Source organism: Homarus americanus, unplaced genomic scaffold (assembly GCF_018991925.1).
Source record: "Homarus americanus isolate GMGI-L3 unplaced genomic scaffold, GMGI_Hamer_2.0 scaffold11302, whole genome shotgun sequence".
Classification (NCBI taxonomy): Eukaryota; Metazoa; Arthropoda; class Malacostraca; order Decapoda; family Nephropidae; genus Homarus; species Homarus americanus.
This window is the reverse complement of record NW_024736744.1, coordinates 687,676-704,511: the sequence shown is the minus strand read 5'-3', so window position 1 is coordinate 704,511 and position 16,836 is coordinate 687,676. Positions and strand designations below refer to the sequence as shown.

Below are 16,836 nucleotides of genomic sequence, written 5' to 3'. Positions count from 1 at the left end.
CACGAGACTAAGTGTGTTAACCTAGGTTTGTTATCCCCGTGGAAATATCACGTGTGGATGCCTGGTTGCAACAAGAGCAATCCAGGCTGGCCTATCAAACCTATGGTAAATGGTTAATTAATTCACGCTTACAGAGTTCTCCTGCACGACACCCGTCTACAGTGACTGTCAGTGACGCGAGACCATGTGTGGTAACCCAAGAGTACTTTTTGTTGTTATGGCCGTGGAAAGAAGTTCTTGTGATGAAGCCTGGTTGTAACAAAAGCAATCCAGGCTGGTAGTAAATGTATCACTTGAAGAATTAAGGCTCTGTTAAGTCATACCCACAGTAGAGTAATCACATGTGTTCCCAAGTTGAAAATTCCCTCTTTTAGAAGATTAATTTTATTACAGCGTGAACGTGAGTAAATCATATATCCATGCAAATTGTAAATCATTGTATGGGAGCTTGACAAATAAATGTAAGTGCAATTATCTGCCCGTATCTGTGATCCTATCTTATTATTACTAAAGGTAATGACTGATTGGTTATGACAAAGTATAACCAATAACTGAGATAGATGTTGGAAATTAAATGAATTCATTAAATCATCATTTATCAAGTATAAATCATGGAATGTCGAGTGGTGGAGTGAACTTCTACGTAGATACACCATAATCTCCTGTAAGTAACCAGTGTGAAGGTATCGAACTCTACGGTAAGAAATAAGAAATACGACATATTATTATCTTTATATAATATAATCCACTCTTACTACCGCCGATTGACAGCAAAACCATGACAGTCGATAACCTGTTGAGTCACACAAGGGAGTTGGGGCCGCACTAACCTAACCTAATCTAAGCTAATCAAATTAACCTAATCTAGCCCTCTGTGCACTCAACAAACTCTATATAATGTAATCCATCGCACATCGAATATTTCGTTGATCAACAAATAGGAAATGCACCTTGGTGGGACTATGCAATGAGGGGAGGGAATGCATATCGGTCAGGCTGCAGTACAATACATTAGCTTTGTGGTCACGTCACAATGGTCTGGGGGAGGGGGGGTGGGCTCTTACCTAGGTAGTGATATACAGCTGGGGGCGTGATACTGGTGGTAAAGCCGCCCACCTCTCTACCCAGTGTTGCTTCTTACCCCGCGCTGCCAACATGGTAGGTCGTCGGATCGTCCTCACAATTGTCTTCTCGATGCTGCAACAGAGCTAATCATATGCAGCTGTTATTGTTATTGTTTACTTCGGTCATATTAAGAATTGCATACTTTTAGATTTTTTTAATAGTAGGCAAAATAATTTTCCTCGCAAATTTTTAGAAGATATGATATTCGATTCTATACAGAACATAGTTTAATCACTATACTGTATTCTGTATGTTACCCGAGCGGTGATACCAATACGAGATGCAGCGTATGTGAACGTGTATGGTGAGGTGTTGAACTTGTTTTATAACACTGTGACATGATAGGGACGGTAAATGTAACATTGTGCTCTTTTGAAGTACAGTGACCTACAGACTTGCCCTGTGTAGTACGAGGAGTGTATACATGTATAGCATTTAAAGAGATGTAGATTGATGAAAAGACGTTAGAGGCAAAGGAGTTTCATAGTTACTAAATGTGAAGAAACGATACATTATGATATCTGATTTAAGGGAACTTATACAGAGTGAATGTGACATGATAAGGGGTGGCGTGTGATGCGACTGGGATTGAAAAGAGCGGGGATGGTGGATGAGGTTTCAATGATACCCTGACCACGGTGAAGCGAATGAAGTTAGTTTTAATTGTGTGTCATGGCGGTAAGTAGGATTGTGAAGTTATAACCCATTTGGGTGTTGTAATATGTTAGAAGAACTTTGCAATGACAAGGATACAGTAGAGTTGAGAAACGAAAGGGAGGAAATGAAAAATGATAAAGCTTGTGGGGGAGAATCAGCTTCCAGTAGAATTTATAAGACAATTGGACAAGAATGGGATGAATTGTTTTACTAAAATACTGTATGTAATTTTATATACTTCAAAGATTTCAAAAAATCAATATTTGTATTATTACCTAAAGAGCCAGGAGCCTTAGAGTGCATCCAGTTTAGAACAATATACTTAATAAGTCATGACTGCAAAATTTTATTAAACATAACTTTAAGTCGATTAAAATTTTGAAAAAAAAGTGAGTTCTCTGAAGAGCAAAATGGATTTAGAAAGGTTAAAGGAACTAGAGAAGCTATATTTGCTTTTGAGAATTTTGAGTGAAAGAATCTTAGAGGCCCAAACAAATTTGTATGTCTGCTTTGTTGATTTTGAAAAAAGCTTTTGATAAGGTAAAACACAATAAACTTATGGACATCTTGGAAAAATAGGCATCAATGAAGATGTTAGAATTTGAAATAATCTTTACTGGCAACAGGAGGCTCCAGTGTTAGTAAATAATGAACTTACTAATTGGTTCACAGTTAGACAGGGAGTAAGACAAGGCTGTGTTCTATCTCCAACATTGTATAATATATATTAATAATTCTTAATGAGAGAAGTTATAAGTGATAATGAAGGACTAAAGTTAATGGTAAAGTGATATGAAATAAACAATATGCAGATGATACTGTTCTTATCACAGATAGTGAAGAGGCGTTACAAAAACTGGTTAACAGATTATTGAAGTGGAAAAGGGTGAAAAATATGGTTTAGGAGTTAATGGTGTAAATATTAAATTATTAGTTGTTTCCATATTGGAAATAAATCCAATATAATAATGATGGTAGACAACAGGGAAGTTAAACAAGTGGAAAATAATAAACTAAAAGATCTAATGAAAAGGGACATTAAATTAAATAGAGAAAAAGGCTGCTGAAAGGCTTCATATGGCAAGGACTGATGTATGTGTCAGAAGTGTGGACACTCAACAGACGCCAGGAAGAGGTTGGGGACCTTTGAGATGTGGTGTTACTGACGACTGCTAAGAATAAGCTACACTGACAAGAAAACAACTGGAGTACTAAGATTAGCAAAAACTTTAAGAAATTACTTGAAATGTACAAAAAAGAAAAATAAATAGATACTTTGGTCATATAATTAGGGATGAGGGGATAATAGAAAAATATTAATGGGTAGAGTTGAGGGTAGGAGGGCCAGGGGAAGGCAGAGACTGTGATGGGTGGATGAAACTAAACACTGGGTCCCTAGAGAGATACACAACCTTGGAGGATTGGTAAAAACAGCCCGTTTAGAGTGGAGGACTGTGGTCGCCAACCCTCAGGTATAAGAACGGTACTCTGATTAAATGAGTTAGAAGGTGTGTGGAGGAAAGGGTGGATGAGAAAGTGTATTTTCTTTAAACCATATTTGTCATATTGGTCATGTGATAGTCCTTAAAGTAGCAGCACTATTGTCTGCAGGAGGTTTATATGGGGTCACTTTCTTTTTGGCAGAATAGAATAGAATAGAGGGGGTAAAGAGTTTCATACTAAGGTGAATGATATGTGAAATATTGTCTTCAGAAATGAATAGATCCACATTAAACCTTCAAGTAAATTGGGAGTATAATTTCCTAAAACAATCCCAAACGTCTCTACCATAGTGCTTAATTGAGCAAGACTGGGAAAGGGGGGGGGGCGCAAGAAGCAGAAATAAGTCAATGGCCGTAAAAACATGTCGGAGTGAACACAGTGACACCATATGACTTTGATGAATTGTGGGTAACACATCTGGAATGTTTTGTTTTGTCACCAAGGTTTGAATTCCTGTTAAGGTTTTTCTATTATTGTTCACTGTTATGAGATTGTTTAGATGAAAATAATGTTTAGTTACTGTAGGTTCTAGAGTCTGGTGATGTAACCAAATCCTAACAAATTGTCATTGAGAAAAAGGAGGCTTCTTGTTCGTGTACGTGTTTACTCATAGTCTTCTCCCACGGTATTACTTCCATGGCTCGCACACAGGATTTACCAATTACACTTTCCGAAACAAGATCTCCCACCAATCACACTTCAGGACTCAATCATTTTGCCAATTTCTAAAATAGATATGCTAAGCCTCCCTTTTCTCTAAAAGATCATGGAAGCCACTCACCCACAACATTGCTAAAGCTGCCTCCCTAAAGCTGGGAATGCTGCACAGATGCCTTAGCTACTTCACTCCTGAGCAGTTGCTTCAAGCTTATAAAAGATTCATTCGTCCTAACTTGGAGTACTGCTCTCATATCTTGGGTGGCTCTTCTTCTGTCCAACTGTTAGGGTGGAATCAAAGGCATTTCATCTTATTAACTCTCCTCCTTCATTCAACAATCTCTCTTCCATTTATCTTCGCCGCAATGTTGCTTCAGTCTCTCTCTTTTACAGCTATTTTTACGGGCGATGTTCGGTGGCTTTGGCATCCTGTGTACCGCCGGCAAGGCCGTGGGCTCGTAACACTCGTCTTGCCCGCGGTGCCCACCGTTTCTGTGTGGATGTCGTTCACACTAGAATAACCCGTTATAGTGCATCCTTCTTTCCTCACACAGCCAAACTGTGCAATGCTCTGCCTTCTTCTGTGTTTCCATACTCTTACAATCTGATTCACTTCAAAATGCTGGTTTTCCGGCATCTTCGTGGTGTAGATTAACATACTCTTTTTCTCCTCTAATTTTTATTTTTTACCTTAGGTCCCGTTGTGGGTCAATGACCTGTGTCCGGGTGGGCTATTCCCCATAAAAAAGCACTACTGTAACTGGTGGTAGATAGTGAAGAGTGTTGACATTTGTTTTTTTCAGAGAGCGGTACAGCTGGTGGCGACTCTGGCGACGGCGGCAGTGTTGGTGTCGGCTGTCAAAGGTGACCCGATCCTGCCAGACATTTGGACGGCGGTAAACAACTCCTATGACTCTGACGTAATGGTCACCTTCGCAGATATCGTAAGTTGTTTCCTCATCACTATTTCCGTTTAGACTCGGATCACCTCAGGAAATGCAAGGCATCGGTTTATATGAAAACTGACAGACTTTATGGGGCATTTTCAGGGCTCGAAGATTGCAAGGCAAAATTTTTGGGAGTTCATATGTGTACACGAGACGTTAATAGCGCGTCTACGGGACGTGTCATGTCAGTCGTGAACATATAAGGTGACCCCTAAATAATGCACCGATGTTATGGGAATTGATATTCGGAACTCGGGGTCTTTATGCAACATGACAGAGATGTTTTAATAATAATAATATCTATTTAGGGATAAAGATGCAATGTATCATATAATTGCACGAACTGCATTTTTAAGGAAAAAGTAACGAAGTTTATGTTAAAGAGATAATACACAGGGTGTTGTGCCTCTAGCAGTGCTTTGTTAGTTTATTTTCAGGTAAACATTGTAAGTTACCGTGGCAGTATTTTAGTAATGCTCTCGGTGTTGGTCACCAGGTTCCCGGAGCCAGCATCATCGTGGATGAGCTTTACGACATCACCGAGGCGAAGGGGGCACTCATAATACTGGAGAACGGCCACACCTCCAAGACCAACTACTATTCCGCGACGCAGCAGACCTATGTAGTGCAAGACTTTAAGTGTGCAGTGGGAACGTGAGTGTCTTATATGGTGTTATTCCACACATTACAAGTCTCGTATGTAATCGAAATGGGAATCAGTGGTCAAAGAAGATGTAAAAAACAATTGTTAGAAGTTTTTGCCCATTTATTTGAATATAATTTTCTCATCCTCTGTCTAATTACCCCAAGAGTAATATATACATATATATATATATATATATATATATATATATATATATATATATATATATATATATATATATATATATATATATATATATATATATATATATATATATATATATATATATATATATATATCAGACTGGAGGAACACGGCCCCTACAACATCTGGGGATGGATCTATGACAGCGAAAACACTGACAAGGATAATTTCCTGTATGGACCCTCAGCTCTCCTCAGGATCGTCAGGGACTACAAGGACTCGGTGGTAAGTTACTGTTGATGGAACTAGGCACATGAGGTTTGTTTGGGCTGTCCTTGTTGTGTTAGCTAACTGTTTACCAGTGTTTGTATACCCACGCTATGTACAGATTGTGTACCTGCAATATCTATGTATATTGTTTGTATACCGTCTTTGTTTATGTACAGATTATATACCTGCACAGTTTGTGTATATACATGCTGAAAAATGAACTTGTATGACAATTGTACTGTACTCTGTCTTTTATCTATCTCACTTAGTACACCACGCCACTATTTGGCTTCAAATTCTCATAGTACAGTATCGGTTGTTAGATTTCTCCCTACAACGTTGGTGTGAGTATTCCTCTAATGACACCAAGAACCTAACTAATAGGTGCTAAATGCCATATTTGTGCCATGATTCACTCCACACAGACTCTATTGCTTGTACCTTGTTTTTGACAGGAGATATTGTGAGTCCTATAAACTGAGAAGCAATGAAACATTTCCGTCTTTAAAATATTAGTTTTTAATCTACAAACCTTAAATTATCTGTTTGTGTGATGTTTTTAAATGTGATCTTTAAATTAATATTAAGATACCATTGTTATGATAATTTAATTTTTAAAGTCTGTCATACACCTGTACTATAAATTTAGGAAAGTCACCTTTAAAAACTTGACCCTCCTGCTGTACTGTACTTCATGTCCCTCCCACCCCACACAGGAGTATAAGGGGCAGACACCTGTACGTGGGATCATGGCGGACCATTGGGTCATCAAGCACAAAAAGAACTACACCCTCGATTACTTATTTGCCAGTGACGATTGGGTAATGCCATACGGACACACCATGGATGGGGTCAACCTGAAAGCGCCGCTGCAGGTGAAGGTAAGTGTCGACCTGACTATACAGATCTCTAGTAAGGCACCTGAGAAGTCCAGTGAAAAAAAAAAATGAAATTTCTATGTTGAAATAGTATAAAAAAAATTGGTTGACAGTGATTATAGTTATTGTTAAATCTAATGGAAAAACACTGATAATTATAGAAGATGGAATCACTGATACAGCACCATCATCATCTTCAAGTAGTGGAAGCAAAAGAGCGAATCAGTTTTCCATCACACAATAAGTGGTATCCTGATGGAACTCACCAATAATAGCAAAAAAATATATGTACAATTGTGTTGCATGTGATAAAATGAGTGACAGTGTACACAGTAAAGTACTCTGTCCTAGGGTAAGGGATTGTGATATTGTGGTCCTGTACTCTGCTCTAATGTATTCTCCTTGGTATAGGTAAGCGGAATGCAAAGCAACCCCTGGAACCCTGACCAACCAAGCTTCCTCCAGATTGTTTACTATGACTACACGGACTTCAAGCCCTATGTCTCAGACGAGAGAAAAAGGGAATTTTTGGTAAGCTGCAAAATCATTTCCAGAAACCAAACGAGTTGACGACTAGACCCTTGTGAGTACAATATCGTCATACTCAAAGGAATTATTCGTCATTTTCAAAGGGCTAAGACATCAAACTCAAGGGAATAAGTCATTGTACTCCAGGAGCTTAAATAGCTTGTCTTTGATAGTATTTAATTTTAAAGTTCTGAGTAATCTCTTGTTTTTTCTTGTTTGTTTTTCTTAAACAAATCTAGGTAATAGTATTTTGTGCTACGGAATTACAATGATTAAACTGTCGCTGATTTTTTGACGTATTTACCTCTATATCCACATCACACACGCCCTTACCCAAACACACACACTACTCTCACTTAACAATAACAGCCTCACCTTGGCCACAGGTGCATGATGGCTTGGATTGCCCGGGGCGTAAACCGATGGACCCCAACAGGATAACGCCCCCAGAGGTCCCTGACACCTTCAAGGTCTTCATGGAGGTAGTCAAGAGGTCCCTAGCTGATGACGGCTCCGAAAACCTGAACACCACCGTCTTCAGGTCCTGGGTACGTCAATAAGATCATATTAGAAACTTCTTTAGGTCATCCCGAGATGGTGTCACTTTGGGAAGGTCAGCTTGGGCAATGGTCGGAGATTCTTCAGGTCACCTCAAGATGATGTCACTAATAATAATAATAATAATAATAATAATAATAATAATAATAATTAACGGTTTATTGAAAGAGTTTGGCAGGCGTGTGTGTGTGTGTGTGTGTGTGTGAATACTTTCGAGTTAGCCCGACTGTATACCAAGGTAGACAAGCGCCAGCGCCGGAAAGATGCTGTCGCCGCCCCTTCCTCACTAGATGTAGACCTCCACACACATCTGTGGACGGCCCTGCCGGTTACGTATCGGCCTTTCGAGTCATCTTAGAGCTCACCAACGAAGGTAACATCCCTAATAACTCATATCATTGTATCATAGCTGGATGATCGTCATACTTGATTCCGAGTGACAGCAAAGTATTAGTAGAGAACAAGGGTAACTTATCAAGTACGCTCCAGTCCTAATGAGCCCTAGTCTTAATGGGACCAGCTCTAATGGTTAGGTCATATCGAGATTTGAACCCTATTTTCCTGCATCCTAGTACTCATCCCGAGAAGTGTTCCAAAATGAGTCTCTCTCTCTCTCTCTCTCTCTCTCTCTCTCTCTCTCTCTCTCTCTCTCTCTCTCTCTCTCTCTCTCTCTCTCCACGTGCCTAAACCAGCTCACCCTATCTTAACGTAAAACCTCGCCAATACTGTAATCTCAATACCCAGCTACCCTCTTAGCTCTGAACTTTCCAGGGTTTCCCATCTTTCAGTGTCACATTACACATCCATCTCACCAATTTCATTTCAGCTCACACAAACCCCATTACCTGAGGTGTAGACACATTTATACCATTACTACTATTTTGCTGTCACTCGGAATCGAGTATGACGATCATCCAGCTATGGGACAATGATATGAGTTTCTAAGGATGTCACCTATGTTGGTGAATTTTAAGGTGACTCAAGAGGCCGATACGGGACCGGCAGAGTCGTTCACAGATGTTGCATATGTGGATGGCTACATCTAGTGCGGGAGGGGCGGCGGCAGCCTCTTTCCGGCGTTGGTGCTTGTCTGCTTCGGTATGCAGTTGGGCTAACTCGAAAGTTTTGACACCTTCTTGTGTGGTGCTCCTCTAAGCATTACGGTGTGTAGTAATCGTCTCCCAGACGAGGGGGTCGATGTGGCAATTTTTCCGGTTTGTCTTAAGACTATCCTTATACCTTTTCAGTTGCCCGCCAGTGCTACGTTTACTATTAGTTGGGTGACTGTAAAGTAGCTGCTTTGGCAGGCTACTGTTGTCCATGCGAGTAACATGGCCAGTCCAGTGTAGTTACTCATGGATAATGGTAGCCTCGATGCTCCTACAGTTGGTGTCAGCGAGAATACTGGTATTCGTTTTCTTGTCTTCCCAGCAAAGTCGGAGGATGGAACGTAGACTACTTTGGTGAAAGTTTTCAAGTGCATTGAGGTGCCATGTGTATGTGACCCATGTCTCATGGCCATATAGCAGGGTGGGGAGGGCCACTGCTCGATATACGTGCAGCTTTGTAGATAATATCAGCTCCCTTCAGCTAAAGACACGGTTTCGGAGTCTGCCAAAGGCTTAAGATGCACATCTGATCCGATGCTGAATCTATTCATCGATGTCCATGGTAGTGGACAGGTGGGAGCCGAGATACCGAAAGTGGGTAACATTAGAGATGGTAGTACCGTTAAGCTGGATGGGTGGTGGAGGTGTGGCTGAACCAGGGGCAGGCTGAAAGAGAATCAGAGTCTTACGTACATTCACCTCAAGGTCGAAGTGTGCATACGCATCTGCAAAGGTGTTCAGTATCTCCTGTAGGTCACGTTCAGTGTGAGCGACAACGGTGAGGTCATCTGCATACTGAAGGTCAGTAATGTTAGCTGCCAACACCTTTGGTCTTGCCTGGAGTCGTCTTATGTTGAAAAGATCTTTCATTCGGTACTCGATATCCACCCGCCACTAAATTGGCACTGGCGCGAGTAAGGAAAGCAGCCAAGAAAATGGAAAAGAGAGTTGATGCCAGTACACACCCTTGTTTAAGCCCCGTTTGGATGGGGAAGAACTCAGACTGGGTGCCATTGTACAGGATACTGCCGTTCATGCCATCGTGGAGTTGCCTCATAATGGCGATGATTTTGGTGGGCAGCAAAAACAGCTGAGGGTCCACCAGAGGGCTTCCCTGTTGACCAATCGAAGGCCTTGGTTAGGTCGATGAAAGCCATGTAGAGGTCACGACGCTATTCTCTGCACTTTTCCTGTATCTGACGGGCAGCAAAGATCATGTCAGTGGTGCCACGTGATGATCTAAAGACACATTGAGATTCTGGGAGGAAATTTTCTGCCTCAGGAAGAAGTCTGTTTAGGAGGACTCTGGCAATTATCTTGCCAGCTACGGAGAGCAGCGAGATCCCACGGTAGCTGCCACAGCCTGATAGGTCTCCCTTGTTCTTATAAATATTGATGATGGAGGCATCTTTAAGAGCTTGGGGGATTTCCTACTTTTCCCATATATTCTCCAGGAGAGCGTGGAGACGGATGGCAAGCAGAGGTCCTCCTGCTTTATACACCTCGGTTGGGATTCCATCAGGCCCTAAGGCTTAATATTTTTCAGCTCTTTGATGGCAGTAGCTACCTCATCCAGGGATGGAGGATAGTTGAGGTGGGTCAGCTCTGGATGCTGAGGGACCTGTTGGGTAATCAGGACATCCACATCAGTGTTTCGGTTGAGCAGTGAATGGTAGTGCTCGTTTCAGTGTCGAAGGATGCCTTCATTATCTTTAATTACGGAGTTACCGCCGAATGAGCAGAGGGGGGGGGGGGCTGTGCCACGAGTGATTGGCTCATAAAACGTTTTAGTGGATTTGAAAAATTCGCGCATCTTGTGCTGATCTGCAAATTTTTGTGTTTCACATGCTTTATTTTTAAACCAGTCGTTCTGTAGATTGTGAAGTTCCCTCTGGGCCACCACTTTCTTCTTGAGGAAGGTATCAGCTTTGGTCCGAGACTGAGGGATGTTCTACCAGTCAGTTAAAGCAGCATGTTTATCATCGACGAGTACATTGATTACCGAGCCACTTTCAACAAACCAGTCCTGGTGTATTCTTTCGGTCATGACAGTTTCGAGAATATCCCATTCAGCACTGGGATTTGGGTTGTTTGTTTTCGGGTTGTTTATCAGACGTTTAGTATTAAAACCTCTTCTGGAGGCTTTCTGCCTTTGCCGTTTTGGGGCGACGTGAAGTGAGAGCTTGGCTCTAACGAGCCAATGATCAGTGTTGCAGTGATGTGAGCCACACATGGCACGGGTGATAAGGACATCTCGGTGATCTCTTTCTCTGACAATGATGCAGTGAATGAGATGCCAGTGTCTGGATCGTGGGTGTTGTCACGAACCCCAGAACTTGTCGGCCTGCCTAAACAAGGTATTGGTGATAGTCAGGTTGTGTGCAACACACTTGATGAGGAGGAGTAGGCCGTTGGGATTACACTTGCTTAGTCCATTTTTCCCTATGGTTCCCTGCCAAATGTCAGTATCTCTGCCAACTCTGGCATTGAAGTCACCAAGGAGCACAACCTTATCTTCTCTGGGAGGCCTCCTTGATGTCATCCTCTGCATCTAGTGTCGGGGCATATGCACTGATGAAAAAGGCATGACTTGCGTACTTCAGTGGGACTTGGAGCGTCTTGCCACACTCGTTGATCCTAATAGGCATTTCAGTTAGCCTGTGTAGGATGCATTGGCGGATGGCAAAGTCAACTCCATAAATGCGGTTTCTCTCCGCAGCAGGCTTACCCTCGTCTGGGAGCCGGGACTCACTAATGGTTGCTATGTCGATGTTATACCTAGCCAGCTCTTTTGCCACAAGGGCGGTTCTTCTTTCAGGACGCCCCTATTTTGTGCCAGTATCCAGAAGGGTCCTGACTTTACATGTAGTGACCATAAAAGGTTGTATTGTTTGTTTTTGTTTGATCTGTGATTATTATTGTTTTCGACTGCATAAGGATGACCTTACTGGGTGCAGTTGCCCAGTTAGGTTGGTTCTTTAGGCAGGCTATGTTTAGGGCACCTTTTCTAGCCCCTTCTTCATGTGGGGTGAGCAGAGTGGCTCCACGAAAGGGCTGCTCAGTCGCACGGACAGGACTGGATTGCACTGCTGTATAGGTCCCAGTGCATAAACGATCATTGTATCTGTGCTGCCCATGTGCAGCGTAATGACTAGAGACTTCCGGCAGTTATCTCTGCCTGTCCCTGTCGCCAATCGTCCGTCGTCATAGGACTTTTGTGGTATAGGAGTTTTGATGATGATGATGAGAGGTATGATGAGCTGGATGATGGCTGTACCCGAGTTGATTTATGTGGTGAGGCAGGAGTGTAGGCTATGACCACATATCTTGGCTCTCTCTTTTCCTGATCCAGTGGTGCAAGTGTTGCAATGACTGGGGAGAGGGAGAGTTGCAATGGACTGCCGCCCAGTTTGTTGGGTTTCGCCTTCGTAGCCTGTCCATCATGCATTGCCTTTGTCTGCCGGGGTAGTTATTGGGTTCCCATGGTGGTCACCTCTTCTGTCTATACCGCCGTTGGGGTCTTGTAAAAAAGTCTGCCTGATGAGGGGGTTTCACCACAGATTTTTTGTTCGGGGTTTACTCCTGTAGCCTTATACCTACCAAGGTTAATCTGCAAGGCAGCGAGGCAGTGGTTGGTAGGCGCCAGGACGTGTTCACATGCCAGTGGGCCTATGCGCCGTGCCTCTGGGGCCCACTGCTACCTCGAGATCCCCTGCTGGTCTAGCCTGGACCCAAGAGGCACCCAGTTACCCTGTGTCGCCACGAGGAGGCACAGCAGGAGTCTTGGTGGTGAAGAGGCTGTGTACTGGCAGGGGAAGACTTAGGCAAGTTGCTTCCCTGTTCACCACGAGGGCTAGCCAGTAGCAGTAGCTGAAAGCGAGAGGGAGCAAGCAGTGCTTCCACCTTAACACCAACATAATACTGCCACACTAGACACATTTCACCATCCTGTGTGCGAACACACACACACACACACACACACATTACCTGTCTAATTTTAACTGCTCATATGTCAATGCCATACATCACACTGCTCGCACCAGTTGCATACAGTACACCATAAACATGAAATTAAGAATACATCACCTTAACTTTATGAGTACAGTAAATATAAAGTTTAATTGGATTTAAATTGTTTTTAAGACTTAATCTGGATGTATAAATTTGTATTAGCATCTAAGTATAAATTAAAATGTAGTTCTTCATAAATGTACGTTGATTTAGAAATACTATTTAATGCTTGAAAGATGTTACGAATGTGTTCAGATTGTATGAGTTACACTTTGCTGGTCAACAGATGTACTACGATAAGTTCCGCCAGCTAGTGCGTCTAGACATCAACCCAGACATGGACGCCGACCAGCACACTAAGACATACAAGAGCGTCCATGACTACAAAACTGGTGAGTGCTCCTTGTTCTACCATCGTCACCCGTCTACCATCGTCACCCGTCTACCACATACGAGTGCACCACCACAACCTACACCACCACTCCCTCCACCTACACCACCACTCCCTCCACCCACACCACCACTACCTCCTCCCACACCTCCACTCCTTCCACCTACACTATCACAACTACCTTCCTCTATACTGCCACAACCACTGCTATCCTCTAAAGCCAACATCTCATTATATTTCTTCACAGGCATCGAGTACCGCATCTTCCTAGAGACTGGGCAGTGTAACATGCAGGCCCTCGACCCTAACCAACTGGGAACTATGATAGGTGAGTGTGTGGGATTTTTCTAAATAAATATACATGACAAACAAGAACTAGGTGTGTGTTAACAATGACTCGGGTGCTAGCGATGTAAGTGTGTTTACATTTGTGTTCCCTGTCCACAGGAAGTGACGTCATTGGCAGTGTCATCATGGCCAACCCAAGCAACTTTTTCTACCTGGATAAATTGTAAGCATGATTGCTGGCCTTTCTTTCTCTGTTTTTATAAATTTTCTCTCTATATCTGTTACTTTGTCACTTTGTCTAAATCTTTGTCTGTTTTCTCTTTTTCTTGTCCCTCTCCCCCCTTGAGTCCACATGTGGTTCAGGGGCCATAGCCCAGCTCAGGTGATACCCCAGCCTCTGTAGGTGAACTCAGATGATATCCCAGCCTCTGTAGGTGAACTCAGGTGATATCCCAGCCTCTGCAGTTGAACTCAGGTGATATCCCAGCCTCTGTAGTTGAACTCAGATGATACCCCAGCCTCTGTAGTTGAACTCAGATGATATCCCAGCCTCTGTAGTCGAACTCAGATGATATCCCAGCCTCTGTAGTCGAACTCAGATGATACCCCAGCCTCTGTAGTCGAACTCAGGTGATACCCCAGCCTCTGTAGTTGAACTCAGATGATACCCCAGCCTCTGTAGTTGAACTCAGATGATATCCCAGCCTCTGTAGTTGAACTCAGATGATATCCCAGCCTCTGTAGGTGAACTAAGGTGATACCCCAGACTCTGTAGGTGAATCAGGTGATATCCCTGCTTCCCTGACTAAGCTTACATGTGTTGGCAGGTATGTGTTCAGCGGGTACTCAGAGACCCGGGGACTCTTCATCAACAAGTGGACCGCCACCAGGAATGACATCAAAAACCTCGTCACTGGTAAAAACTACAAGAAGGTCGTTGTTGACTACGAATTCCTTGCGGTATGTGTTATCTTGTAAGGGGATGGTGTTATCTTGTAAGGGGATGGTGTTGTCTTGTAAGGGGATGGTGTTATCTTGTAAGGGGATGGTGTTATCTCGTAAGGGGATGGTGTTATCTTGTAAGGGGATGGTGTTATCTTGTAAGGGGATGGTGTTATCTTGTAAGGGGATGGTGTTGTCTTGTAAGGGGATGGTGTTTTCCTGTAGGGAGATGGGAGTTGTTAATTAGATCTTCATATATTCCTGAACTATGTCCCCAAGTGTGTGATTGTAAACTCCTTCAGGACACCACGGTGGTTGATACTGGTACGAAGGGTCTGCCCGTACCTGTAAGGATAGACGTGACGGTGTATAATGATAGCGATACCGATTCCATCTTGTACACCCACACTCTCAATCTCCTCCATTTCGTGACCGACTTCGAAGTTTTCCAGCTGAATCCCTTCGATGTGAGGGATTGCATGGACATCCCATCGCAGAGGACATGGATTAAGCTTACCTTTTCTGGTAGGTCTCATTATGTGTTGACCTTTTTATATCTCTTTTGACCTGCCTATTCATTTATTTGGTTCTCCATATTTCTCTTATTTCTCTAACCTTTACTATATTGTACTTATCTTTCTCCATGTCTAACTATCAATCTTTATCTTTCTATCCATATTCCATACCGTATCTCTCTTTCTAACTACTGTACTGCAACCATACATTTTCTCTGCTCTCCCCAAAACTTTATATTTTGTCTTTCTGACTCAACATTTTCTCATACTTGCACAGAACTATTGTTATATGAAACCCAATAAACATGCTAATACAATACAATACAGTTTTCTGTGACTTGTGGTTCGAGTTGTATTCATAATAAGTTAAAATTTGTACACAACCATTTGTCATGATACAGGTGACTGGTACCACGGGGCTATGCAGGAGCCAGACTTGTTCAGGAAGATGCTCCTCAACAGGATCTCATCTGGTTCCGGCTCCACCTACGTTAGGTTCCCAGAAATAGATGTAAGATACTTCTTTCATATTCGTCAAGCTGCTAAAGACTTTAAAGAATAATAAATAACACAACCTAGCGGAGAAATACACATTTTAATGATAAATCTTAAAGTTTAAGTTTTGAGGTTTTGAGAAGAGGAAGAGAAATGAGGTTTTACACAAATGAAAAGACCAGCTGAGGTATAGTTGGCTGGTGGTGGGTGGAGTGTAGCCACTGGTGGAGGGTTGTGGGTGGCTGGTGGTGGGTGGAGTGTAGCCACTGGTGGAGGGTTGTGGGTGGCTGGTGATGGGTGGAGTGTAGCCACTGGTGGAGGGTTGTGGGTGGCTGGTGGTGGGTGGAGTGTAGCCACTGGTGGAGGGTTGTGGGTGGCTGGTGGTGGGTGGAGTGTAGCCACTGGTGGAGGGTTGTGGGTGGCTGGTGGTGGGTGGAGTGTAGCCACTGGTGGAGGGTTGTGGGTGGCTGGTGGTGGGTGGAGTGTAGCCACTGGTGGAGGGTTGTGGGTCGGTGATCGAGGCAGCTGTAGCAGCGGTGGTCACTGTCTTGCTAAAAAGGCTGATGGCTGGCGGCTTCATTTTTAGGAGATCCCTGTACTCCTCCTTGTAGGGCCTCACTGCATCCTCCAATGCACACTTAAACGCAAGTCTACGCTCCATAAAATGCTCAACCAAAGTTGAAGACATAAGCATTCCCTTATTAAGATTTTCAAGCTTCACTTTCACTTTTTTCGTCTCATCCTCATCATCACTGGAGGACTGTATAAGACCCTCTAGGTCATCCTCCATTAACTCTTCCACATGTGAACCAAAGAGCTCCTCTATCTCAATGGCCTGCATATCGCACATCCCCTTACCTGGCAAAGATTGGGCAATCTTACCGATGCGCCGCACCTCAGATCAACTGAAGGGAAACGTCGTAAGTCGTGTACCACCTCAGGCCAGATTTTCCCCCAGCATACATTCATTGTTTTTCTTTTTTCTTTTTTATCATATTCACCACTTATCAGCTTACTAGCCGTTTGGGCGGTCTATCCAGCGTTCGTTGTCTGCTTCACTTCATCCACTAATTATTTTATTATGCTGATACAGTCAAAGATGTTAAAATTCTTTAATAAGTCAAAAACAGTTAAGGTGTCGCTCTCCTCCATGGCATTAAGAGATATAGCTGAAG

At 42.9% G+C, this 16,836-nt stretch overlaps 1 protein-coding gene across 1 annotated transcript in view; it reads left to right on the top strand.

The window, feature by feature from the left end:
* Positions 1-1,097: 1,097 nt before the first annotated feature.
* LOC121872431 overlaps positions 1,098-16,836 on the top strand; it is a 32,514-nt gene continuing 16,775 nt past the window's right edge. The window contains exons 1-13 of the mRNA XM_042375185.1: positions 1,098-1,158; positions 4,746-4,886; positions 5,386-5,543; positions 5,835-5,961; positions 6,663-6,827; positions 7,236-7,355; positions 7,739-7,900; positions 13,317-13,422; positions 13,669-13,749; positions 13,869-13,932; positions 14,537-14,669; positions 14,954-15,176; positions 15,568-15,677. Coding sequence (XP_042231119.1) covers positions 1,156-1,158; positions 4,746-4,886; positions 5,386-5,543; positions 5,835-5,961; positions 6,663-6,827; positions 7,236-7,355; positions 7,739-7,900; positions 13,317-13,422; positions 13,669-13,749; positions 13,869-13,932; positions 14,537-14,669; positions 14,954-15,176; positions 15,568-15,677 — 1,593 coding nt within the window. The 5' untranslated portion in view covers positions 1,098-1,155. The remainder of the gene's footprint in view (positions 1,159-4,745; positions 4,887-5,385; positions 5,544-5,834; positions 5,962-6,662; positions 6,828-7,235; positions 7,356-7,738; positions 7,901-13,316; positions 13,423-13,668; positions 13,750-13,868; positions 13,933-14,536; positions 14,670-14,953; positions 15,177-15,567; positions 15,678-16,836) is intronic.